Source organism: Thunnus maccoyii, chromosome 10, assembly GCF_910596095.1.
Source record: "Thunnus maccoyii chromosome 10, fThuMac1.1, whole genome shotgun sequence".
Classification (NCBI taxonomy): Eukaryota; Metazoa; Chordata; class Actinopteri; order Scombriformes; family Scombridae; genus Thunnus; species Thunnus maccoyii.
In genome coordinates, this window is record NC_056542.1 from 25,678,138 (window position 1) to 25,703,609 (window position 25,472).

The 25,472-nt window shown below is 43.9% G+C and overlaps 1 protein-coding gene across 1 annotated transcript in view; it reads left to right on the forward strand.

Moving 5' to 3' along the window:
• Positions 1-18,715, forward strand: part of LOC121905763 (teashirt homolog 1-like) — a 34,861-nt gene extending 16,146 nt beyond the window's left edge. The window contains exon 3 of the mRNA XM_042424268.1: positions 13,892-18,715. Within this exon, the coding sequence (XP_042280202.1) occupies positions 13,892-17,430 (3,539 nt within the window). The 3' untranslated portion in view covers positions 17,431-18,715. The remainder of the gene's footprint in view (positions 1-13,891) is intronic.
• Positions 18,716-25,472: the final 6,757 nt, after the last annotated feature.

A 25,472-nucleotide genomic window follows, 5' to 3' on the forward strand; every position in this document is an offset into this window, starting at 1 on the left:
TCGGACAAGCAACCCACCACCACCTCCTCCTCCCCTCTCCCCTCCGCCCTCCCCCCCGCCCCCTCCCACCATCAGCATTACAGAAGATGGATGTGTCTTTAAAGCAGAGATTGATTGTGGATATCAGAGTTATGGCGCCATTCATCACGGCCGATATTATTCAGACGAGCGGGATTGAACAAGGAGGTGGGACTCCCGAGCCCATGGGTGGGTTCTAGGGGGACAGCGTGAAGTTTAATAGATTGTAGATGAGAGTGTGTGTCACGGTGTGTGTGTGTGTGTGTGTGTAAATGAATGTGTGTGCTTATGCTCATGTACTTGCGTGCACCTACATAAGACAGTCTCACTTGGGAATTCTGTCATGTATTTGTGTCTGCCTGTTTCTCGTCTTTATTCTCCTCAGTGTGTGTGTGTGTTTGTGTGTGTGTGTGTGTGTGTGTGTGTGGCTGTCTGCATTGATCTCCAGTGATGTGATCCTCCTTCAGAGTCTGTTCTCATCGGACTCTGATTTACGGCTTCATTAGGATCCTTGCGCTACCTCCCCTTCTTTTTGTCTCCTTCCTTTTGCCAGGTCACCCTCGGAGAGACACACACACTCACACACAGACAACACACACTCTGTAGATGGAAAGCTGCAACTAAAGGACTTTTCATCCCAACACTTTGTATAGTTTGTTTCTGTTCTGTTTGTCATCTTTATGAATAATCTCTTATTATTCAGTAAGGCTTAGCACCTCATTGTACCCCGTGAGCTGAAGTGCTGTGACGGTTTTTGGAGGTGCTTCCCTACACCCCCCCCTCACCTCCCCCATCCCCTGCCCTACTCGGCTGAAAAGAGCCCTCATTGTGTGTGTCGTCTTTTATGGTGCTGTCTGAAAGAGAGGGATGCACTCCAGTCGGCATTCAAATGCACGTGGTAAAGCAGCCAGCAGAGCAGGACAAACACCACAGGTTGTAAACGCTTTGAAAAGGAGTGTGTGTGTGTGTGTGTGTGAGTGTGTAAGGGTGTGCGTGCATGAGGGTGTGTAAATGTAAATGTAAGTGAGTGTGTGTGAGTGTGTGCAGGCTCTTGACTGAAAGGTTTTCACTCTCTTTACCTCCACTTTTTCTCTCCTGATACAGTTCGCCACTTACTTTGCTCCTTTTTTTCCCGTCCACCTGTCTTCTGTAGTTGCCTGAAATTACTTTCTTCTTCTTCCACTGAGAAAAGAACCTCCTAAGTTTTTGCTTCTCGTGTTTTTAAAATCCCCCCCCCCCCCCCCCCCCCCCCCCCCACCATTATCAGGAGTCAAGTCATGCAGAAATGTAAAAAATAAGAAGGTAATCACACTTTGTGCTGGTGCTTTTGTCGTCAGTCCGTGATGGAAATGGGTCTAAATATGAGATTAGAACCTGCCGGTGACTGATGCTATTAGGCAGATATGCCATAGACTTTACTATCTCCCATGAAGGATTAGCGCAAATTATACTGGGAGACAGGCTTGATTTCTCCTCTGCCTGGCTGGATGTGGGCATTTGAGGCACTCTAAGTTGACAGCGTCTGTCTCTGCTTAGTTCTCCGAGACAGGTTGTGTGACAGCTGATGCCAGGCGAGGGCTTAAAAAGTGTGTATGTGTGGGTGTCTATTTGTGTGTTGGACGTCGTTTGGTCTGTGTGTGCAAGTGTGTCAGTGTCTGCGTGTGCGAGAGAGAGAGAGTAGGAGAGTTATAAACTGACAGGCGAGTGTGTTTGAATGTGATTGTGCGTCAATGACGTTTTTTTTTTTTTTTTTTTTCAGAAAACAGGTTCTCTTTGAGTAGTGTGACAATTGGGAAAGGCTAATTTTAAGCTTGGTGGCTTCCTCTTTAATTCTACACACTCTTATCTAGCGTTATTTTAAATAATTAAACTGTCTGTAAGACTGTCCAGGTGAAGCTGTTTTTGTAGCTATGAATAAGTAAGAAAGCTGGTCAGACATCTGACCAGGTGCTGGATTTTAATGTTTAAATCCATTCGCAGGAATGCTGATAATAAACAAAGCCCAGATAACAGCAATCGTGAGTTTCTCTTTGCATCCAAACCCTCACTTTGCTTCATGACAGCAAGCCCATGGCATCCATCATGTAGTGTGTAATCTCAAATTGAAGTGTTTGAACTATGATGTTGATATAACTGGAGGAAGGTGGTCGAGCGGTTTGTTCACCTCTCAGGAATGTTTGAGGGAACATGCAAATGCTCCCTGTTTTAGCCCTGCTGTCTCCTCTTGGCCTGCTGATTTAGGAGGGTGACATGTCCTTTAATGTTGGGTAGTAAACTGGAGAGGTGGATTTATAGGTTCAAGCCTTGTTTTTCCCCCACTGTCTCTGTCCGCTGGCTCCTATGACGACAGAACAAGCTCCACCTTCACTGCATTTAAGATATTTTCAGGCTACAGCAGTTGGTTTCCACCTAAGACCTCGGACATGTAGTATGTCACAGAGAAACTGGACAGAGAGAAATTTTTCCAAGTGTGATCCGACCCAACTGCAGCAAAGTCTGGGTCGTTTTGGGTTTACCATTTCATGAATTACAGGTTAATGACAAGTTCAACCTCAGAACAAAGACATTTCCTGCACCAAATTCCTGACCTTGTGGCTTTTGTCGATGAATTTTGCTTTGCTTGACATTTTACTCATGAAATGCAACAAAAGCAAAGCCTAATCACAGCAAAGCGTCAGTTCACCGTCACTCAGAACCAAAGCAAATGATCTTTACTGCACATTTGAAAACACTCATATTCACTGGCAGCTCATCTTTTGATTCAGCTCGTCCTTACTTCTCCTCATCCTTAGATTTCTGCTCTGTCTTCCCACTCATCATCCTCCTCTTTGCTCTCTCCTCCTTAGTTTGTGAGGTATGATACACAGCAGTGCTTCGCTATGTCAGCAGGATTGAAACAGGTCAAAGTGTAGTCTGACTCAGTGTATAGGTGTAGGGTTTGACCGATGTGTATATATATGTTTGCTGATACTGGATTCTTTTCTGATATGATGTAGGATTTTGAATATGAGTGTGTTAGTAATGTTTTTATTTCAGGCGGCTGACCGGAGAATGCACCTCAGCGTGGTGTGGGAGGATTTACTCACCAACTTAAGTGTGTAAATCCTGCAATGAAACCTGCATTCCCTACCTTGAGGAGCTGTTAAATCTAAAAGGATGTCATTAGTTTGGCTTTTAGGAGACTTTCAGAATCACATGATGATGTTTCAGAGGCTTTTTTTAACAGGCAAGAATATATTTTGAGGGGAAACTCTTAACCAGCAATCTTTTTAATATGATAAAAGTCAAATCGGCACTAGTATCTGCACCTTAAAAACCCATATCGGTCTCCTCTACACAGGATGCTCCAAATCAGTCTCATCCTCTCCTCGACACAGTTTGACTGATCAGTCTGAGGCCTAGTTTGCCTCTGCCAGCATGGGACTCAATGTTCGTTTCTCTATTTATTTCCACGGCCCATGCGTTTTTCCCCATATAAAGACAGTCTATGTCCGACCGTGTCACCGTGTGATGGATTGCATAGTCCTCTTCTCTCAGGAAGAGAAAAGGGGGATGGTGGAAAGAAGGAGGGAAAGAACTGAGTGAGAGAGGGAGGAAGCGGAGTGGTGCGGTGCGGTGCAGCAGTGAAGGACATGGCAGCTTAGTGCTGGCCAAAAAGACTGTGCTGAACACCTGCTCCTGTCTCCAACGCCCCTTCAACCTCCTCATTACCTGTCAATCTATCACAAGGCAGCCAGATCAAATGTCTGCAGCAGCCAGGACTCGCACAGGGAGGGGGGAGAGGAGGGGGGGAGCAAGGAAAGAAAGAAGGGAAAGAGAGGGACAGATTGCATGTCTAGGAGAGCAGAAAATGAAGAGAAAGTAAATGGAGCAGCTGCGTGTGCATATCGAGAATCTGTTGATGATTTGGAGTAAACTTTGCTCAGAGTGCAATTATTTAAAACTTCTGGAGGTAGTTTGTCCTTTTGCTAAATTTAGAATACACAGAATGCAGACTGCATGTCTATAATTATGTAAATGTGCTTTAGCATCGTCAATGGAGAGTAAAAAGATTATGGACAAGGCATGGGAAATCAATTTTGTAGTTAAAAAAGTCAGATCATGGGAACTTTCAGGTGCAGCTAATAGCTTTTTGAAACGATTGAAATTACAGATTTTATTACATTTTATTATTAAATATATTACACCAACCAAAAAAAAAGTCAGTCATCATAGTTGTTTCAGAGCTAAGTTGTGTTCTTTTTTTCCCTTCCTCTTGTGTGTTAGACCAACCCTACAGCACAGTCTGGCCTTTCATTGGCGCCTCCGTGTAAAAGAGGTGAATCTCTGACATACAAGCGTCTCTGTAGGGAGGCGGGGCCTGCGGTTTCAGATTACAGCGACAATGCTGCCAATGTGTATGTGCGAGTGCATGTGTTTGCGTGTGTGTGTTGTATACATGACAGAAAGTGAAACGCGTATATCGGTGTGTATGCAGATGTGCATTTTTATGAGTGTTCTTATATAGATACAGGTTTATTTTGTGTGCTAGTCTGCTGGAGTGTGTCAGTTGTGTGTGTATAACTGTGTGTGTTGACACTGAATGTGTGTGCGCTTCAAAAGGCAGATGAATTTGAGCTCATGAAGGTGCATTAGTGCACACATGACCAGTCCCGGTCCTCTATTTCTGATCCCTAGTCTCTCTCTCTTTTTTCCCGCTCTCTCTTTCTTTCCCAGTCTTTCTCTAGCTCTCTCACCCCTCTCTCTCTCTGTTAGTGTGTGAGCTGTGGTGATTTACAGTAATTATCCATCGTGGGGTCATCTATCAGGCTGGCCGTTGCTAGGAGATGGAAGCAGCTGCTGCTGGCTGTTGTCTTGTCAGGGATGGTGTATGTGTGTGTGTGTGTTTGTACATACTTAACACTTGTGTGTGTTTCCTGGGATTTGGGTCCGGGTACGTGCATGCGTTTATGTGCTTGTGTCTGTATTCATAGGCAGTGTGTGTGTGTGTTCAGGTGAAGTGGTCCATCCTGATGTGGGGATTTAAAAGCGCAGGTGTTGGTGAAGAAAAAAGGAAGCAAAGGAGTCGATGGATTGAGAGAGGGATTATAGGAAGGAGGGAGACTTGGGTGAGGGTGGGGTCATAGGTTGAAAGAGGCCAGGTGGAATTTGAGTGTGTCTGTGTGTGTTTGGGAGGGGCAGGCAGCTTAAAAGGCACAGGTGTGTATATGTGATAGACAGGGGAGCTGTATGATAAATTTATCTAGGCAGATGGGAGTTGGAAGAAGTCGAGCCTTGGGGAGTAGTTTTAGTGGCTGTGAAAATTGCGAGATTGAGTGTGTGTGTGTGTGGTGGTGGGGGGTGGGGGGGTTGGGGGAGGTGAAGGGCGGAGTCTGTTTTCTATTGGTAGGTGAACGTCCCACAGATGGGCGCTGGTTCTGTTGTAATCCACCATAGCCCATTGTGTCGAAGCTGTCTCAGGTTTCATGATCTATGCAAGCCATTCATGTTCAAGCAGACTTGAATATACCTAAATCCTACACACACAGACACACACACACACACACACACACACACACACACACTCACACTCAAAGGTCAACTGCAAACATTATAGTCTTAACACTCTGCTTTCAGCTTTTGAAAAAAAAATTATCGTGGAAAATATGTCAGAGGTGAACTGAGACTTTGAGATTAGATAGGAAGATTGCTGAAAAATGTCACTGCCAATGTGATATATGGTCCTCTCAGTTTCGGCTCTGTGCATTATAATAATGATTAAAGTATACAAGCCATCACAATAGATATTATATTAGCATAAAAAGTAGTGTAAACTAAGGTAAAAATAAACAAATATGATAGCATAAATATGTAAAATTGCAAGCAATAAATAAAATAATTCACAATGATTTTTACCAAAATTGATAATGATATTAAAAAAATTAATACTACCAAAGAGGTCATTCACGAACTAATTAAAAATACAATTAAAAAATGCACACCTATACTGCCCAGACTGTGAACAACCTAAAAAGGCTGCTGACGCAGCTGTCTTGTACTTGCTTCCTATTATTTTCACTGTTTCGTTTTAGTTTTACAAGTTTTATTTGCTTAACCTGTTGGCAGATCTGTAGAAGGCAACTGGATATAAGCCACACATCCATATGAGTCATGGCAACTGTAAATACAACCTCCACTCTCGGCTCTCCATACCGGCCTAATTAGCGCCAGTTAGCATTTGTCATTGCGTTTAGGGGTGAAGATTAGGAACACCTCTCAATTAATCTGCAATCAGCCTGTTTGTTAATTAGCTAACCTGTTCTAAGTGGCCTTCAGGGCTCTTGTGTAATTAGCTAAGCTGCTGGGAAGCAGACCTGTGTGTTGACATTGACCTAAAGTGTACACACACGCGCACACACACACACACACACACACACAAGCATATATATACTGTATAACACACACAGCTCTGCAGACATCTCCAGTCATGGTCAAGAGGGACAACCCCTGGCTCCCAATAAATTACATACAAACAGAAACACACCTTCTGTGCTGTCTGTGTGCTCAGGAAAAACAAATGCTTAAACACAAGCACACACACGCACACTTTCAAATATACTTTATTAGTTGTTGCAGGCGCACCACGCTCATCCAAATATACATATTTGCACATAGTCACGCTTGCAGCGATACAGTTACACTGATTATTCCTCCCTTCACTCTACAGAAAACCTGCATCCCTCAAAAGCATTCTTAGAAAAGGCGGGAGGGAAAAGAAATACATACTGTACTCCCCATACACGTACACTCTTTTGAACATTTCATCCTTTTCAAGTGCAACAACATCCCCACCAAAATGAACAGCTTCTCCATTGCTGTGTCGAAGCGTTTTTTTTTTTCTTGCTCACTTCAAAGCCATTTGTTTACTCTGCTGCCTCCTGACATTGTCTGTGGTAATTAAAGGAGCGCACTGAAATTTATGGTTTAATTATACAGGCCTTGTTATGCAGAGAAGACCAGGATGGACTGATATGCTCAATAAAAATAAATAAATTCCATACGGGTTTATTGAACCCCCCGTTTGCATGGAGGGTGCAATCGTTTCAGCCACTCAGGTGTGTGTGTTATTGTATTTATGTGTTCATATGTATGCATATGTGTGTGTATATTTATTTATGTATTGCCTCGCAGGACAGCAGCAGCAGCAGCAGCAGCGCAGTGTGAGTGGGTGAGAATGAAAATTTGAAAAAAAAAAAAGCCAGATGAATTGCAATCGATTGGCGCTGGTTCACTGTATTGATCCCTCAGCATGTTAAAGCCTGCTGTACTCCATGAAGAACACTCAGTCAGTCAGTGTGGGCTCACACAGCCCCCCCCCCCACCCCCACCCCACCCCCACCCAACACAAGGCTGGATATACTGTAAATGTCTCCCTGTGTTGTTACTGCATGCATGTGTAAAAAGCGGAGATGATGGTGCTTGCTGCAGCCTAAGCTTGCATATGAGTGCAAGTGTGTATGTGTGTGTGTGTGTGTGTGTGTGTTTCTCTGTTGTGCATGCACAGTAATGGAGAGTGATCTTGGCTGTGGCCCACAAGCTGCTTCTCTGAACTGATCTTTGAGTTGGGTATAAATAGCGCTCATTCTATAAATAAAACAGCAGTACCTTTCACACTCTCTCTCTCTCACTTACACACACACACACACACACACACACACACACACACCCACATGCCTCTTGGTTCTTACACCTGCCTGTACACAATCATATGCACAAAATTCTCTCACATAGGCCTCCCATCAATACATACATAATTCTCTGGAGGTCAGATAGAAGGATGTCTGTGAGACATATTGACATATTTACATGAGGGCATGACCTGAACCAGCTTAGCACTAGCTACCTGTCTGACCTCTGACCCCTGCTCACCCTACAGAACAATAATCTAGTTAGATGTATGCCCATCATCAATTTACAGTGCATACTTTGCGGTATTTAGCTGATGCTTTTATTCAAAGTGACTTGCAATGTGAGCAGGTAGCAGATCAATATCTTCCCGAAAAACACTGATAAAACGGCATTAGCTGGTAGAGACAATGAACCTGGCCACCCAAGTGCCAGGAAAATATTCTCACATCTCTGATCAGTGGTGACAGACAATCCAACATTGCCATTCTTATACCCTGTTCGACGCACGCAGGGTAAAATACACTAACAAATGGTTATCTGTAAATAATCTGTGCTGTGACTTAACATAGTGCTATTGGCCTACTGTAACAAATCATGGCTTATTTTAAAAGTGTTTGCATGGAGCCTCCAGTGCAAACGATCACCGGGAAGGCTGGTGGTTGACTCACTGAATATCTGCCAATAATACAGAATTTCAACACTAATCCTGTTTGCACAGCACTTATTCACATTCACACCACTTTCTACGTCAGTCCATTATGTAGCTATGTGTCTGAAGAACAACATGTCCCATCCGCCGCTGTCTGCTGAGCTCAACTCAGGGTAGAAGTGTTTTGAAATGGGGTGGAGAGGGGGGTGAGAGATAAATTGGTACAGCGAGCTGGAATGCTGCAGCAGTTATTTAAGGCCCTGTAGGTGCTGCCTAGGCCATATGCTCCCATTATTCCGCTTGGGAGGGGCCCATGTGGGCGTGTGAGCAAGGCTGGAGAGAGGAGGAGGAGGGTGGGAGAAAAAAAAAAAAGAAAGAGGGGGTGATGGAGGGGTGTGAAAGGAGGAAGGTAGCTGAGGTATTATTTTAAAGGAGAGCCCCCCTATCAAGCGCGGGAGGAATGTTAAGAACGGGATACCGGGAGAAGCCTGAGATGAGATGAGAACGAATTAGCTTCTAAAGTAAATGATCGCCTTCACCCTCAATATCCGGCTCTTTCACCACCGTCTTTGCATAATTCATCTCGTCAAATTTTGAGGTGTGACAGAGTATAATTCATGAACTCCTGAACTTTTTAGGTTGAAAGCTTCTCTCAGGTCAATCATTTTCATATCATGGAGCTGCACTGCATTAGATTCTGTGTGACAGACCTGCTTATGGGTGTTTATTTCGTTGCCTGTTGTTTTTTTATAAAATAATTCCCACCCCTTAAAATCTTTTACATACGTGACTGTGGCAGTGAAAATGAAATGTGATAAGTATAATATGAGGTAAATAGTGAAAATAAACTTGCTCCCTCTGCAGACCTTGGATCCCTGAACCCAGCTGTTATGGGATCATTTTAATTCTTTCTCCTGCAGATATGGCTCGATATTTGTCAGTTAAGAAAACAAGGACCAGATACAGCTTTGTTGTTGGCTTCGTATATCTTTCCCTCTCTTGTTTCTCCCACTCTCTCTCTCTTCTTCTCCCTATCTGTACAGTCTCTTGTCAAACTGAGGCCTGTGTTCCTGATCAGGGCATTGCTCTCATGTTAGCCGCTTCACGGGAAGCACATCCCAGCATTCCCTCTGACACGCCGGCAGCAGCATTACCATAATTGGCTTTTCTACATGACGGGACAGAGGAAATAATAATGTCATTTTATTTACAGCCCTCTTGTCCCGGTCCGAGAGCTATCACCCCCCTCCTCCTCCCTTCCTCCATCCTCCCTCCTCACCACCGCACTCTTTCTCCTCTCTGCACATACACTGACATACACCCCTCCTCCTCCTCTTCTATCTCATCTCCCTCTCTCCCCATCTCTCTGTGCAGGGCGCGCATGTCTCGTTCTGCCACGGCGTGTAGGTCAAGCGATGGCTTTTTGATCAGCTCCTGTCCAAAGCCATCAGGGTTGAGAGGCACGTAATGGAGAGCAGGGTGACAAACAGAATCTGGGGAAGGAATAAGACTGCCAGTTTCCTATTAGGGGCCGGCCTAAACGGCCTCTGCCCCCCCCCCACCCACCACCACCTATCCCCCCCCCCCCCACCATTCTCTGCTGCGAACCCACTCCTGCACTGCCTAAATCACATGAGTGAAGGGGCCCGTGATTGGACATTAGTGCCGCAAATGACTGCTGTGATTGCCCCCTCTTCCCAAACTCACATCAAATAAATAAAGAAATGTGTGTAAATAAATAGAAGGAGGGGTGTTGGAGAAATGGGGCTGGAGGTGGTGGAGGTAGTGGTGAAGGGAGGCTGACTGGTTTCATCCCCTTCTTTTCCCTCTCTCTCTCGTTTCATCGCCTTTCTGCCTTTCTTATCTGGTTTGTTTGGCTTTGACAGCGGCCAAATGGTGAAGCTCCGTGAGCCTGACAGAGAGTTTTATTGATTTAACAACCAGCAGACTCTCAGCAAAGAAAAGGGAGAAGGCAAAAAAATGGGTAGGGCGGAGAAAGATAGCAAAGTTTTGAAAAGGAGTGATGTGTTTCTGCTTTACTCCATGCCAAAATGCTGACGTGTTGGGTGGTTGTATTTCATTTGGTATCATTTACAAAAATCAAGTCATACACAAAGTCAAGCCGTGTGAGAATGTTTTAGAGATGATCTGTACTTAGGTCGAACATGTTGTCACATTGTGAGGCCCAGTGTTGTGTTGAGGCAGGATACAGGGCGTTCACCACCCTCTTTTCATCTGAAAAACATCATATCAAACTGTCTGTTTGTTCTGCACAACAGGGCTACACACACTCGTGCTCTGGTCTGTTCTGTGAGAACTAGTGTTAAACGCACAAACCTGAGTTTCATCATGACAGATTGGATATGCAAAAGCTGAAGTGACACATAGCATTGTTTAATCTGTATATATTAGGTACAAATCAGAATCGAGGGTGCTTCATGGGTACTTTGGTTGAGGTAGTCCTCCAGGAACTCTCTCATTTAAATAAGAATAATAATAAATGAGGCAGATGAAAAAAAAAAAACACTTCAGTTCTTTTCAAGCTCTTACATCTAATCAAATAAAGGTCTGTAGCCCAAAGTATATTTGGTAGCCTGAGACATGAAAACCTTTGATAACACCTACTTTTACAGCACCACAAAGTGTGTATGTCACTCCATTTGTGCATTATGCATTTTTAAAAAGGGCTCTTCATAACATTCAAAGGGGCCAGTACAAACCCTTTTTGGTACTTAACATATTTTATATCCCTTTTTATTAGTAGTCTTTTAACCATATGTGTAGGTATCCGGAGATCAGTGATACACTAGAATGCAAATTCTTGCTTTCTTGGTGTGTGTTGTTGGTGATCTGGCGTGGCTGGTGGCGGGCTTGATCGCTGCTGTTTTTGACAGTGGGTCTGCGGTGCTATCCTGGCCACGCTGCCGCCTGTCTCCTTGATGGCGGCACGTCCCCGAGCAAAAGTGACAGGCGCTTTGGCGCCCGTGCAGATGGCCCTGCTCACAGCCATCACCCACTCGGCAAACCAAACCGCCAGGGACGGCGCGCCAGCCCTACCCCTTCCCAAGCCCGCCCCTTTCTGCTGGTGTTGCTCTGCATATGTGCGTCCGGGACAAGAGAAGGAGGTTTAATCTGGTCGCCAGTCAGTATCACACATCATCAAGTAGCAGTGATTGAACAGATACAGCTGATGTGTAGCACTTAATATTTTTCCTTCCTCGTGCTTCAGAGCATCCTGTCAGTACAGAGAAGCATCTCAAAACGAATGCAGATATTTATTTCAGACTAACATTAACCATGTTTCATCACTAATGTTGTACATTTATGGTTTGCGAAACCGTCCACTTGCTGCCTGTGATTTTTACAGATGTCTGTCTCTGCCAGTCTTTTGTCTGTGTGCTTTTGATATCTCCCTCTTTGTTGTTTCCATGACAACATGGCAGGACAGGCATTGATTGACAGGGATCGTCAAAGGGTTCCCTGGCGACCTGCTCATCGTTCGAAGCCCCTCCCTGCTGCAGTCTGTGTTTTGTCACTCACCCAGGGATATTTCTGATCTGCTGCTTCTCATTCCTGCTGTCTGTGTGTGTGTGTGTGTGTATGTGTGTGAGTGTGTATGTATTAGGCACTGCCAACTATTGGGGTTTAGCTATTTTTTTGGCTGCAGCTGATGTGAGTGACTCAGATAGGTAATTCCTACTGTATGTTTGCACTATTAGTGCAGGCTTGTGAAGAATGGATAGCCGTTCTGCAGGGTGCCTTGTATATTAAATGGCTGATATGTATTGATAGCCTCATGTTCTGGAAGCGGGTTAGTGAAGGGGAAGGCACTGTAACAGAAGACACTCTGCAGATGTGTTGTAGAGAGTACAGCACATAATGCTAATCTGCAGTGTTAGGGATTTTCAGGAGTTTTAGAAACTGTCTCGGTCTCAGTCTGTCAGTGGGATTGAAGCGCAGCCAGGTTCTCCTGTAGTGCTCTCATTTCACTGAAATCCTGTCAGACATTGGGGGAGTATGTTGCTCATTTGGAGAAGGGTGTATCAGTAGCACACAGCGAACTCAGACTTATAGGCAATATTATGGTCGTGGGTTCAGATTTGCAGTATAAGAGCAAACATGTATGAGCTGGAGAGTGTGCAAAGTACACACATAGGCATGGGAAGGTGAGCATGCAGGCAAACACGCATTTGCAAACAGGCACTTACCGAGGCACTCACACGCACACGCATGCACATCATCACACAGTCACAGTGGATGGTGCAGCTGCTCACCTCCCCCACCTCCTCCACCCATCTCCTCTCAGGCAGCAGTAAATGGTGCCAGTGTATATATATCAGGTATTATGTCCACTTAGATTATGATATGACAGGTTAGCGTGCCGTTTGAAGCTGACAGCACATCTGTTTCATCAGGAGAGACTGATACTGGCATCTAGGACACACATCTCACCATGCAGGAAGGAGATAAAGGAAGAAGCTAGGGGGCCGTCTTTCCTGTCTCCCTGCCTCCCTCACCCTCTCTCTCTTTTCTTTCTCCCTTTTCTTTTACACCCCCCTCCCCGCCTACCAAACCCACCACCTCCTGCTCACTTTTTCTTCCTCCCCCACGTCTTCTTTTTATTCACTTGTTCTCCCCCTAACCACCTCCTGTCTTTCCTACTTACTGATGCTTACTGTGTCTTCCCTAGTATGCAGTTGCATACACACACACATGATCTGGCCTTCTATCTCATTTACCTTTAAACATTTCACTGGTAAACCTGTTACACCTCAGTCTTGTTTCCTTTCTCCACAACTTGATCTTTGATCACATGTTCACATCTTTTTGTTATTCATTGTCCATGCCATTTTGGATCATAGAACAGTAGTAGATTTTGCAAATGCATAGTCTGTCTGCCCCAGACTCCCTCCCTCAACAATCACTGTGGCAGTTTCAATCCAAGTATCATTGTTTTGCCAGTTTCTATGCTTATTAGCTCAAATAGAAGTGACTTTCAGCTCATTGAGTGAGTTAGGAAAAGCTGCAATATCCAAATTAGTGAGTTTTTTTTTCCTCTCCCTTCCGATCAGTTGCATAACCTGAACATGTGAGGAGCTGAACTTCACGGACTGGATGAGTGAGAGGCAATAAGAGAGAGAAAGAAAGAGAAAAGGGGAGTTGAACATACAAGCATGCAGCTGGCTAACAAGGCCAAACAGCCAGTCAATTCCTGGGGAACATGAGGCATGTGTGGAGGAATAGGGAGTTGGGAAGGAAAAGGACAACTGTCAGAAGCTCAGTGATTTATTTTTCCCTTGGAGGCTTTTTTCACCACAGGCTTTCAGAGCCACATGTGTGTAAAATACACACAAACTCATGCATGCATGCATACCGACACATACACACACTCACATTGGTTGAGAATAAAAGCCTACATTTCCCATCATTGAGTATTCATTCCGTGTTATTTTGACAGTGGTCCTGTTAGTGTGCTGTAAATCTTTAATTTCACTGAGCTGACCTCTTTTCCCTCTCTTCTTTTCCCCCCTTTTTTGTCTTCTGTCTGTGCTCCAGCGTACATGCCCGAGGACGAGCTTAAGGCAGCCACTCATGATGAGGAAGAGCACCTGCAGGATGACGGCCTCTCATTAGACGGTCAGGACACTGAGTTCCTGTGCAACGAGGAAGAGGAAGATGTAGACGGAGGCCAGCCACCTAGTTACAGAGACTCTCCACTCAGCAATGGCACCAACCCTGACGCCGGATATGGGTCTCCGCTCAGTGATGCCAGTGACCGACTTACGGACTTCAAGAGCACCTCCTCCAGGGATGGTCATGAGAGGGAAGGCACCACTTTGCCCTTCCGCCCTAATAACGGCCTCTCTTTCCAGGATAGCCTGGCTCAGATGAAAGCCGTCTATGCAAACCTCATCTCAGATGCCTCTTGGTCCAGCATCACAATGGACATCATGAAATCTAAGCCTGCAGCAGCTGGCAGTGTCAACAGTGCCCTCGCCACTCCAGAGCCTGCCTCTACTGCCTCTGTCTCCACAACAACAACCGTTAACAAGAGCAGTGGGGTCAGCATGGCTAACAGTCACCACAATGGCAGGAGCTCCAGCACCACTGTCAACCACACAGGCAGTGCAAGTGGCAATACTAATGGCACAGCAGCTAGCTCTGTTAGCAGCCACAGTGCAACCAGCAGCAGTGGGAGCAGCAGTGGTGTGGCTAGTAATGGTAGTGGTGTAGCCTATGACTGGCATCAGGCAGCACTTGCCAAAACTCTTCAGCAGACCCCCTACCACCTTTTACCAGAGCCCAGCCTCTTCAGCACAGTGCAGCTCTACCGGCAGAACAATAAGCTGTATGGCTCTGTCTTCACTGGTGCAAGCAAGTTTCGCTGCAAAGACTGCAGCGCTGCCTATGACACACTGGTGGGTTTGACGGTTCACATGAATGAGACGGGCCACTATCGAGATGACAACAAGGACAAAGAGGAGGATCAGGGAAAGCGTTGGTCCAAACCACGCAAGCGCTCCCTGATGGAGATGGAAGGGAAAGAGGATGCCCAGAAGGTGCTGAAGTGCATGTACTGTGGCCACTCATTTGAGTCTCTGCAAGATCTCAGCGTTCATATGATCAAGACCAAGCATTACCAGAAAGTGCCTCTCAAAGAACCAGTGCCAGCCTTGGCCACTAAACTGGTACCCACTTCAGCTAAAAAACGAGCTATCCAAGATACTATAGTCTCCCCATGCTCCCCAGACTCTCTCCATGCAGGTAGTGGTGGTGGCAGCCTATCTCTTGGGGATGTTGGCAAAGATGCAAAAGCAGCAGCTAACCCCTATGTTACGGCAAACAACCGCTATGGCTACCAGAATGGTGCCAGCTACACATGGCAGTTTGAAGCTCGTAAAGCCCAGATCCTCAAATGCATGGAGTGTGGGAGCTCTCATGATACACTGCAACAGCTGACTGCTCACATGATGGTTACAGGTCACTTTTTGAAGGTCACAAATTCTGCATCCAAGAAGGGCAAGCAGCTAGTCTTTGATCCTGTGGTGGAAGAGAAGATTCAGTCTATCCCACTGCCACCGACCACTACTAGGCTCCCTGTTCCTAGTAGTGTTAAGTCCCAGCCAGTGTCCCCTGCCCTCTCCTCTAGCTCAGAGGAAAAGAGGGAATCATGTGAGGATGAAAAGATGGTTGAAAGTGGTGAGCCAATGGAAAAAAAAATCAAGGAGGAGAAAGATGACTCAGGTGAGAAATCTGAGACTGATGCCACATCATATAAATATCTTAGAGAAGAAGATCTGGAGGAAACTCCCAAGGAAGGTTTAGATATTCTTAAATCCCTTGAGAACACAGTATCCAGTGCCATCAGCAAGGCCCAGACAGGCACACCCACATGGGGAGGCTACCCTAGCATTCATGCAGCCTACCAGCTGCAGGGTGCCATGAAGAGCTCCACTACTGTTCTCCCCCCAACCGTCCAGAGTGTCCAGATGCAGCCAATGTTTAACAGCGGGCTTCGAGGCCTGGTGAATGACCCCAACTCAGTCATCCACTCGCCTCGGAGTCCTTCTTCCCCCACTCCCCTCAGGAGCAATGTGACTGCCATGGAGGAGCTTGTGGAGAAAGTGACAGGGAAACCTGCCACTGTGAAGAAAGAAAAGGAGGAGAAGATGGTGAGCCTAGAGCGATGTCGGCCCCCATCATTAGTAAAATCCCCCTCTCCTGCACTGAGAGAGCAGAGAGAGCAATTAGCATCTCCAAATGACCTTTCTGTAGGTAAACTGTCTGGTAAGAGAAGTAGCAGCCCAGGCAGTGTAGATTCAGAGCTCATCTGCAAGAAGGAGCCCAGGGAGAGCCTAGTAGATGTCCACAACAACCATTCAAAGAACGGCTCTGAGGCGTGCCAGTCCCCAGTAACTAATGGCAACAGTCTTGGAATCATCACTGATCACTCACCTGAAAGTCCTTTCATCAACCCTCTAAGCGCACTCCAGTCAATCATGAACACACACCTGGGTAAGGCCTCCAAACCAGTAAGCCCAGCTGCAGACCCACTATCCATGCTTTACAAAATCAGCAACAGCATGATGGATAAACCAGCTTTCAACCCAACTCCTCAGGGCAAGGTAGCTGAGCCCATCAACCACTTTCAGTTGTATGAAAACAATGACCAGCCCATAGACCTGAGTAAAAATAAGTCCACCACTAACAGCAACAATAACAATAATAACAGCAGCAGTGTGCTCTTGACCAACAATAGTGTAAATGGTAACAAACCCCTCATTTCCCTCCCTGACACAGTCTCCTCTCCTCTGAGAGAGAATGCTCTGATGGACATTTCTGATATGGTAAAGAACCTCACTGGAAGACTGACGCCCAAATCTTCAACTCCCTCCTCCATCTCAGAGAAGTCGGATGCTGACGGCAGTGCATTTGAGGATGCCCTAGAGGATCTCTCCCCAGTGCAGAAGAGGAAAGGGAGGCAGTCCAACTGGAATCCCCAGCACCTCCTCATCCTCCAGGCACAGTTTGCCTCCAGCCTGAGGGAGACCTCAGAGGGCCGCTACGCCATGACTGACCTGGGCCCTCAGGAAAGGGTCCACATCTGTAAGTTCACAGGCCTCTCCATGACTACCATATCCCACTGGCTGGCTAATGTCAAGTACCAGCTGAGACGGACTGGGGGCACCAAGTTTCTCAAGAACATGGACTCGTGCCAGCCTGTGTTCCTCTGTGGTGACTGTGCCTCCCAGTTCAGGACTCCCTCCTCCTACATCAGCCACCTGGAGTCTCACCTGGGCTTCAGCTTGAAGGACCTGTCCAAACTGTCAGCTGAGCACCTACGGGAGCAGCAGGCTGCCTCAAAGGTGATCACAGACAAAATGACATTCGGCAGCCCCCTGTCAGCCTTGACCACACCAGAGGACGACACAGGCTCTGTGTACCAGTGCAGACTTTGCAATCGGACATTCGTCAGCAAACACGCAGTCAAACTGCACCTCAGCAAGACCCACGGCAAGTCTCCAGAGGACCACCTGGTGTTTGTCACAGCTTTGGAGAAACTGGAGAAGCTAGACAAGATGGAAAAGGTTTAAGTGGGGTCTCAAACTGAGGGTAGAGACTGACAGCTGTGGAACTGACTAGAATTTCATTGCACTAAAATGACATTGTTCACAGTTACTGCACTGGGCCGAACTGAGCCGCCAGAAAAAAAATCAGTCTTACTATTTTTGTTGTGATAACTGCCTGACTGGACCATGTCTTTTCATGTTGATTTGTTTTTGTTTTGCCAAGCTTTTTTACACTTATTTTGTAATATATTTATATGCTATTTGTCTGATCTGTGCATGTATTTTAGTGAATCAAGGTTAAACACAAGATTTTAATCTTTTCATGGCAAAAATACAACTACTGCTTCAATGGTAAAAGTGGTGAGTGGAAAAGAATTGGGGAAAGAGAAAACTGTATAATACTTGATATGAAGAAGATGAAAATTAAATGTATACACCAAAAGAATGAAAGAATATCCTGAACGACTGAAGTAGCACCTTAGACAGTTGAATTTTGAATTTGTAAAGAGAACATGTTTTTAAACATCCTGCATTTGTCAAAATCCGATTGATTTTAAAAGATTAAGGATTATCATTTCCCCCCCATCCTTTTTGGGTTCCTGTCACTGCAATGTTTTTGATGATGAATGGCCTGCTCATAAATCTGTCAGTGTATTAGAAAAAAGATGACGTGAACATTTGGAAAAACTGAAATGCTGCTTCTGGTTACGAGTCAATCAGTAAAAATGAATGGCCGTCAGTATGCAAGTTTGCTCAAAAAACTTTTCCTTGTTGTGAAGTATCACCTTATAGCAATTTTCCAGTTGTATGGTTTGTTAAAACTTTCTCTTTCTAAATTGTGTCGCTTTATTCAACTGTAAAGAGAACAGTCCATTACATGTAAATGATTACCAGTGAAATGTCAGTACTCCATAAGACATATCTTACCATTTGAAACAGCTCAACATTCTTTGTATCTTAAGGTGTGTGCATTCTCTAACTTTTATATTGTCATTTTATATACAAAAATGATAAAAAATAAAAACAGATGGTGTATATAGATATATGCTGTAGAGCTACAAAATGTCCTTTTTTAAAGAAAATACAAATTTAGCTTCTTTGGCTTGGTTTACAGAAATGATTTTAATTATACTTGCATCCAATTTGATGCATGAAATGGTGTGGAAAATAAATAAGCGATGCACAATGACTATACATTTCAATGTTTTATCGACAATATTGTAAAAAAAAAAAACTTTTTAGCACTGATTAGTTTGTTTCATTTCTTTCTCAATTGTAAAATAAACCCCAAAGCAGTTGTTAACAGTCATACATTTGTGGTTGTGTGTTCATTTGTCATGGTGGTGCACCAAATCCAACATGTATAATACTATAATACTCTGTAGCATTGGCTTTGCGGCAAATTAAAGATATCACACCGATATCAAATCCTAACCCAGTGTAATAAGATTTCTTTTTTTGGTTTCACTTATTGCAGAAGTCAGATTCAAAATTTCCTTGTCTCACTATTAGAGCAGATTTTGTGTTCTGTAACAGGCTTGCTGTTATGTTTGCAAAATTTTAAGAGAAAAAGAAAAGTCACTGGTGTCATACTTAAAACTGATGACTGAGCCGCATCATACCACTGATGATTATTATAATGATGAAGATGACGGGGATGATAAGCCTGTAAGGGTGCCTATTGTACTGTAAGAAACCCATGCTAGACTTGTGACTGGCCTTTGGAGGGCCCGCTCTGAAAGAATCAGTGTTATATTAATGACTGTAGTGTACTTTCGCCTGTCTTCTTGGAACAAAATCAGATGGGTGTCTGTTCTGCTTGATATAGCCTCCTGACTGGCGACATTGAACCAACCAATAATTAACTCAACTATTCAGATGATAAACGGGCAGCAAGCTGTCCTTTTCTCTGATCAACTGCAATGCTACTAACAGGAAAGTACACTGCTTATCTCTGTACTGTGAATTTAAAAGTGACATAGATTTTTGTGATGGGAATGCTACAATTAAGGGACTTAACTGAATCTTGCCAATTGCGAAGTTATAATTCAAACTGAATTATAGCTTAAATTTGTTATCTCAGACACCACTCATCACTTGGTGTGATGATGAGGATATTGCTTGCATTATTCATCTGTGCTGAAATCTTCAATTTTGATGTGTACAGTAAATGCCATTGGTTTAACACACTTGTTCAGATAACATAACATGTTTGCAAAATGAAGCGTGACTTCGGTGTCGTCAGTGTGAACAGGTTTATTGACTGAACCTTGCTGAAATTTATCCTCACAACCTGCGCGTGATTGTCTGAGGTCAGTGAAAAATGTAGTTTCTTTCAGGAAAACCATTGCCATGACGAAAGATTTCTGCACCTTTTTGAGTAATCAAACAGCTACATCATCAGAGTCCTGCACCCTCTTTTGTTGCACTTTGGCAGCAGCTTTTTCCCACAACTTTTCATACATTTTCTTTGCTTTGTGTGTTATATTGTTTATATTTTTACAGTAGTTTCTAACAATGGTGGTTCTGGCTTCATTTAACTTATACCACTGCCTTAACATTCAGCTTTAGTGAGAACTGAAAGGGCTTCCTTATGTACAGTGACCTCCAGATGACCCCCAGCTAAAGGTACTGTAAGTTGTGGAGTTTTCTTCCTCAGGCAGCCCTGCAGGTAAAGAGGCTGCATCAGGAATTTGATCTCTCATCTCGCCCTCATGTCTCAAGTTTCTGATAGAGTACTTACAGTACCAGCCTTTGTATGGATGAAGCCATGCTGCAGTGTTATGACTTCCATTCCTCACACTCACAACATGTCTCGTGTCGGCTGAGTCAGTCACACACACTCACTCTCCCAGCTATATTAGCATGAGTGTCTTTGTGCAATTACACACCTCCTCGATCTGGCTGCACCTCGCTGTGTTGATACATGGATTCACTGACAAAGGAAACACAGGCAGAGGGCAGATTAGCCAGGCTGAAGATGCAGCTTCCTCAGAAAGGGGCTGCTAGAGTTGGGTTATAAAACAAACAAGGCAGATAAACAAGCAACATTTGGAGGAGATAGTGTTCCCTGCACACCAGAAATAAAAAACACCTTGTAGGTTTAATACCCCACAGCTAAACCTGTAATTTTGCTGTGCCGTCAGATAGCTGCTGAGCCGATAGAGACTCTTTCCTGCTTTGTTAGAGATCAGTGCACTGTTTCCTGTGCGTATTCTATGTAAATTACATGCGATAATCGCCACGCACGGCACAATGCTGGTTCCCGTGGTGCAAACGGAAACCGAGGGTAGATAAACGCAGGCTGGGCAGATTTGCATAGCCTTTGTGTTTTGGGCGCTGCTGAACGTGAGCCCTGAGGATTGGTAGGGATTTCCTCAAGGTTTTGTATAAGTAAATGCCTGCTTCCGCTCAGGGCTGGGACCATTATGTACAGCAGACAGGGGTGGGTGTAGACAGAGGGCACAAATGAAATAACAAAATTACCTGGGCTGGTGGGAACATGGGGAGGGAGTATTAACCCCCATAACTCGTGTCTGCCTTTGCCTAGATAGAACAGGGATATATCGGTGTTAGCGTTGAAATGTGTACTCTACTTTACACTTTGGTTCTATACATGACATCAAGTCAGTTTGACCTACAGACCTGAGATACACTGCATATGTTTGTTTCATCTGTTAAAGACAATGGTAGAGGGGTGTCACTATGTTGTTAAAGTCACATAGAAGAGAAGGTAAATAAGGTAGGGTATGTTTATCCCAGTGCTTGCAATGTTTGATCTTTTCTCAGAGGTTCACCTCTAAAGCTTCAAGGTGTGTTATTACCCTGAATGTATGTATGCTCAGTGGAAATACACACACAAACGCACACACCTGTGGTTTCCTGACAAGTCTTTTGTAAGGCTTCATATGTTTGTGGTCGTTGTTCCTGGCTTGTATATGATAGCGGCATGAAGATCATTGTCAACCATGAAACAAAGACAAAGCTCCTGCTGAGGATCTCAGTGTGCGCGTGTGTGTGTGCCGTCTATAAAACCTCCAACTTTGTACACAACTCTGATGTATGGTTTAATACCCTTCCAAAATACCTCAAACCAAACAAACAATGTCTGACAGAGAATCAACAAACAAAGCAACACCGACTGAGAGCCTTTGTACTGGATCAGAAACCAAAGTCGGAGAAATCTGTTTGGATCCTGATAAAACGCTTCATTGTAGAAATTTCATTCAGGAAGAAGTTATCAGTATTCACGTTTTGCACAAGATACCTGCCTCAGTCTATTTTTATGTTGATTTAAGTCAGTTTGTGGACTTGATTCAATTATGTTGCTCAGCTTCATACTGTAAAATGTGCAGAATCTGTGACAATTCTACCTTCCATACACACTGTGTTCTGTATTGACACAGGTTCGCATGTTTGCAGAGCTCTTCTTGGTGCTATGAAAATGGAAGATTCTGCACTCTATATTCTTATTATAATAGCAGCATTACAGAAACTTAAAAAGATAATTCTGATCACTGTTTTCATTCCAAGGAATCAATTGATGCCAAACAATGTAATCACACTAAAAATCATTATCTACAGACATACTTTTTTTTGTTTTTACCACAGCCGAAGTCTGTTTGGGAATAAACATGTAATAAGGCTGGTAGAAACAGCTGTATTACAAGAGCTCTTCAAGGATATCACTAGGTTTACAATTCTTAATTGGCAGTTGTGTATTTTTTATCAAATATTTCCTTAAGTTGATTTCATTCTGCACACACAAAAAGGGTTGTAAGATATTGTAGGACCACAAAATGACTGTCAAGCCTTGATAGCAACACAATTTGTAAAACTATAAAAACATGCATATTATATTTAAGCTAGAAAATTCCTCTAAACAGCCTTAAATGAAAATATCTTTAAAGAGCCCTTGTGTAGTTGTGTATAGCATTTGCTAAATGCAGGTAAAAACCCTTACACAGCACACGTTTTATTTACCATAACGATTTCTTCATTTCTTTTTTTATCTGTCTCGTGTTGATTACCTTGAGGGAGCTGTAAGGCTATGAAATTGAAAAAAAAAATACATAGAGTGATGCCACATCATTTCAAAGACCATCACTTTACAGTATGATTCTCATGCCACTGTAACTGAGAGTGCAGCTCTCCAGCTGGTGTCAGTAGTAGTGTATTTGTATTTTTTTTGATGGACATGCAGCAGTCTTTCATCAAGGTGGGTTTATTTTGTGCTGGGAGGGTTGATGTGACAGAGTTGTCTTTGGAGAAAGATTGTGTTTGACAGCAGCAGCCTAACGGATGTAGGAGATCATCTCAGTCTGCCAAGCCTTTAGTTATGATGTGGTGGTGGATGAGAACTGCAGGTGTGTGTCGCTAGGCCCTTCATCCATCACAAGCCCGGACAAAACACAAAGCATACAGGGGATGAAATGTTTTCTCCATCTTGGTGGATGAGGGATGTGGTTTTACAAAACAAGATGCGATACCTATCCATTCTGTTCATACACTGTATTTTTTTTCTTTCCCCTTTTTTTTTCTTTCTTTTTGGGAAGGGTGCTAGGTCTGTTTGTTTTGTTGTGTATCTTTGTTTCTTCTTTTTTTTAGATATATATAATAAAGCATACTACACCTTTTCATGAAATGTTGATATGAATTCTTAATCTCAAATTCAAATATAAGTACCACTATAAACATATCTGTTACATGTTTTTCCAGTGCAAACCATCTCTGTATAGCAGCTAATATAAATCTATTTGCCTGATCACCTGGGGACATGTCTATAGCTACAATAATAATCCATATATGAAAGATTAATGACACATTTCCCATTATCCGGTGTGTATATGTATGATTTAGTCATTGACCTCTCAGGGGTTTTTTTTGAATATGAGAACTACCATGTCCCTGTCATTTCTTATTTGAAATCAAAGAGGTCAACATAGAAAATGTCTCAAAACCAATTTGTGTTTCAAAAAGACCCTTGAGAAATAGTGGCTTGTGTTGTGTTTGATATGCACAAAGACACTTATCCCTTATCTATCTTTTCAGAGAGAAAGGGAAGGAGATAGAGGGTGAAGTGCTCCAGGAATCAGTGCTGCCTCCATGAGATATGATGCTGCTTGATTTTGATCATTGACATTTGCTTTTTCATGCATCCCGAAAAACAAGGCCTCCCTTCCATTAAGGAATTATTCAAATGACCTTCAACAGTGCATGTTTTCCTACAGTTTTGTTGTGGGAATATGAGAACACATACTGACATCTCAATTACTTATGCAAGGCTCAGAGTAGGCCCAGTGGATGCAATCACCGTGTGTGCAATCCTCAGTCACTCCGAATCACAGAGGCTCCCGGACAGACACACATAATTCAGACAAGTCAGACAGGATTTGCATACAAAGACTAAAAACAAAAAAGAGAGCATAAATAAAAAATGCACCATCTTGAGAGGGAAGAGAAGGTAAAGATTTGAGGGGAGGGGAGGGTGATGGAGGGAACGGAGACTGGTAAATTGTTTTAAAAAGGTCTTACATGTCATGTTGTGTATGTAAAAGGGTTAAACCAATACACAGAGCTGATACTGGCCTTTCATTGAAAAACAGGTTTAGTTTAGTCTTGTATACCTCAGAATAAATAATATGACACAATTACATTGATTAAAATATAACCCAAAATTAGATTATCATTACTGTTTTCCTGTGTTTCAACTGAAAGTTTAACTATCAAATTTTTCTGCACAAAACTGGACATATTAAAGATATTGAATAGTGGAACTTAATACTGTTACTGACCTTCAAAATTCCACATTGGTTAAACTATCTGAAGGCCCTCAGCCATCAGCCACCACAGTCTCACACTGGACCAGACACTGTTGTCCATCTTTATCCCCTTAAAAACTGAGTTTTTCTCCTTCCGCCCTTCTGGAGGTGACACGCTGTCTCATCGTCGGGTGATGGGTGGGGGGTGGTAGAGGACTGGGTGGAGGGGTGGAAGGGTTGGGGTGGTTGAGGGCATGTGGAGAGGTGGGGTGGGGTGGGGTGCATTGGAGGCTAACCCAGCATCACGTCATTAGCGTTGTGCGGCGGAGATGCAGGGGCACCCTGACACATGTCACGGACAGCCAGCCGAGAGCCCACGTATGAAGCTGACACGCTGCGCATAATTTATCCCGTGACACAATCTGCATGCCGAGTTGTTGATCTGTTGTGTTTGGTTTGGACATGGGCGCTCTGGCAGGGAAGACGGGGGTGGGGATGGGGGGTTATTATGCAGGTTGGGGGGGGGGGCAGGAAGAGGAGAACGAGGGCGAAGAGGTGGCAGGGTATGTGTGTGTGTGTGTATGTGTGTGTTTGTGTTTGTGTGTGTGTGTGTGTGTTTTCAAGTGGTGCTGGAAGGCGGTGTCTTGGTGTAGCACACACTGAAGGGGCGACACACATTTGTCATGTCCACTGAGAAGCAACATATACATAAACAAGTGCATTCAAATTCACCAATGCAGACACCGAGACTTTAACACACACACACACACACACACACACACACACACACACAGGCACATCGACGCTTTGGTGATATGCAGGTTGAGTCATAGTGAAATCATAGCCATAATCTTGTTCTTTAAGACATGTACTCATGAGCGAAAATGACTAATACTGTTGAAATGACCCTCTTCCATATAATTGGATGTGATTGTTTTCCAAGCTTCAGCTGCAGTGTGGCGTTAAAACATCGCTGACACTACTCCTCATCACACTCAATAAAGCATATGTAGATGTGTCTGTCTGTTTGTTGTTTTTGTAAGTACCTTAAAGATATGAAAGCAATATTGAAATGATATGAATATAAAGGTTATGGCACATATGACTGGAATATGGCTATGTTGACTTGGGATGAGCATGTGTGTGCGTGTGTACAAATCAGTACATATGTACATTAATATTGTAATAAGACATCAATTTATTTATGGTTAGTTTTTAGTCATATTTGTGAATTGCGTATGTGTATGTTTGCATGTGTGTGTCTCTGTCTTCCATTGGGGAAGTGCTCATCAACCATCAACTACA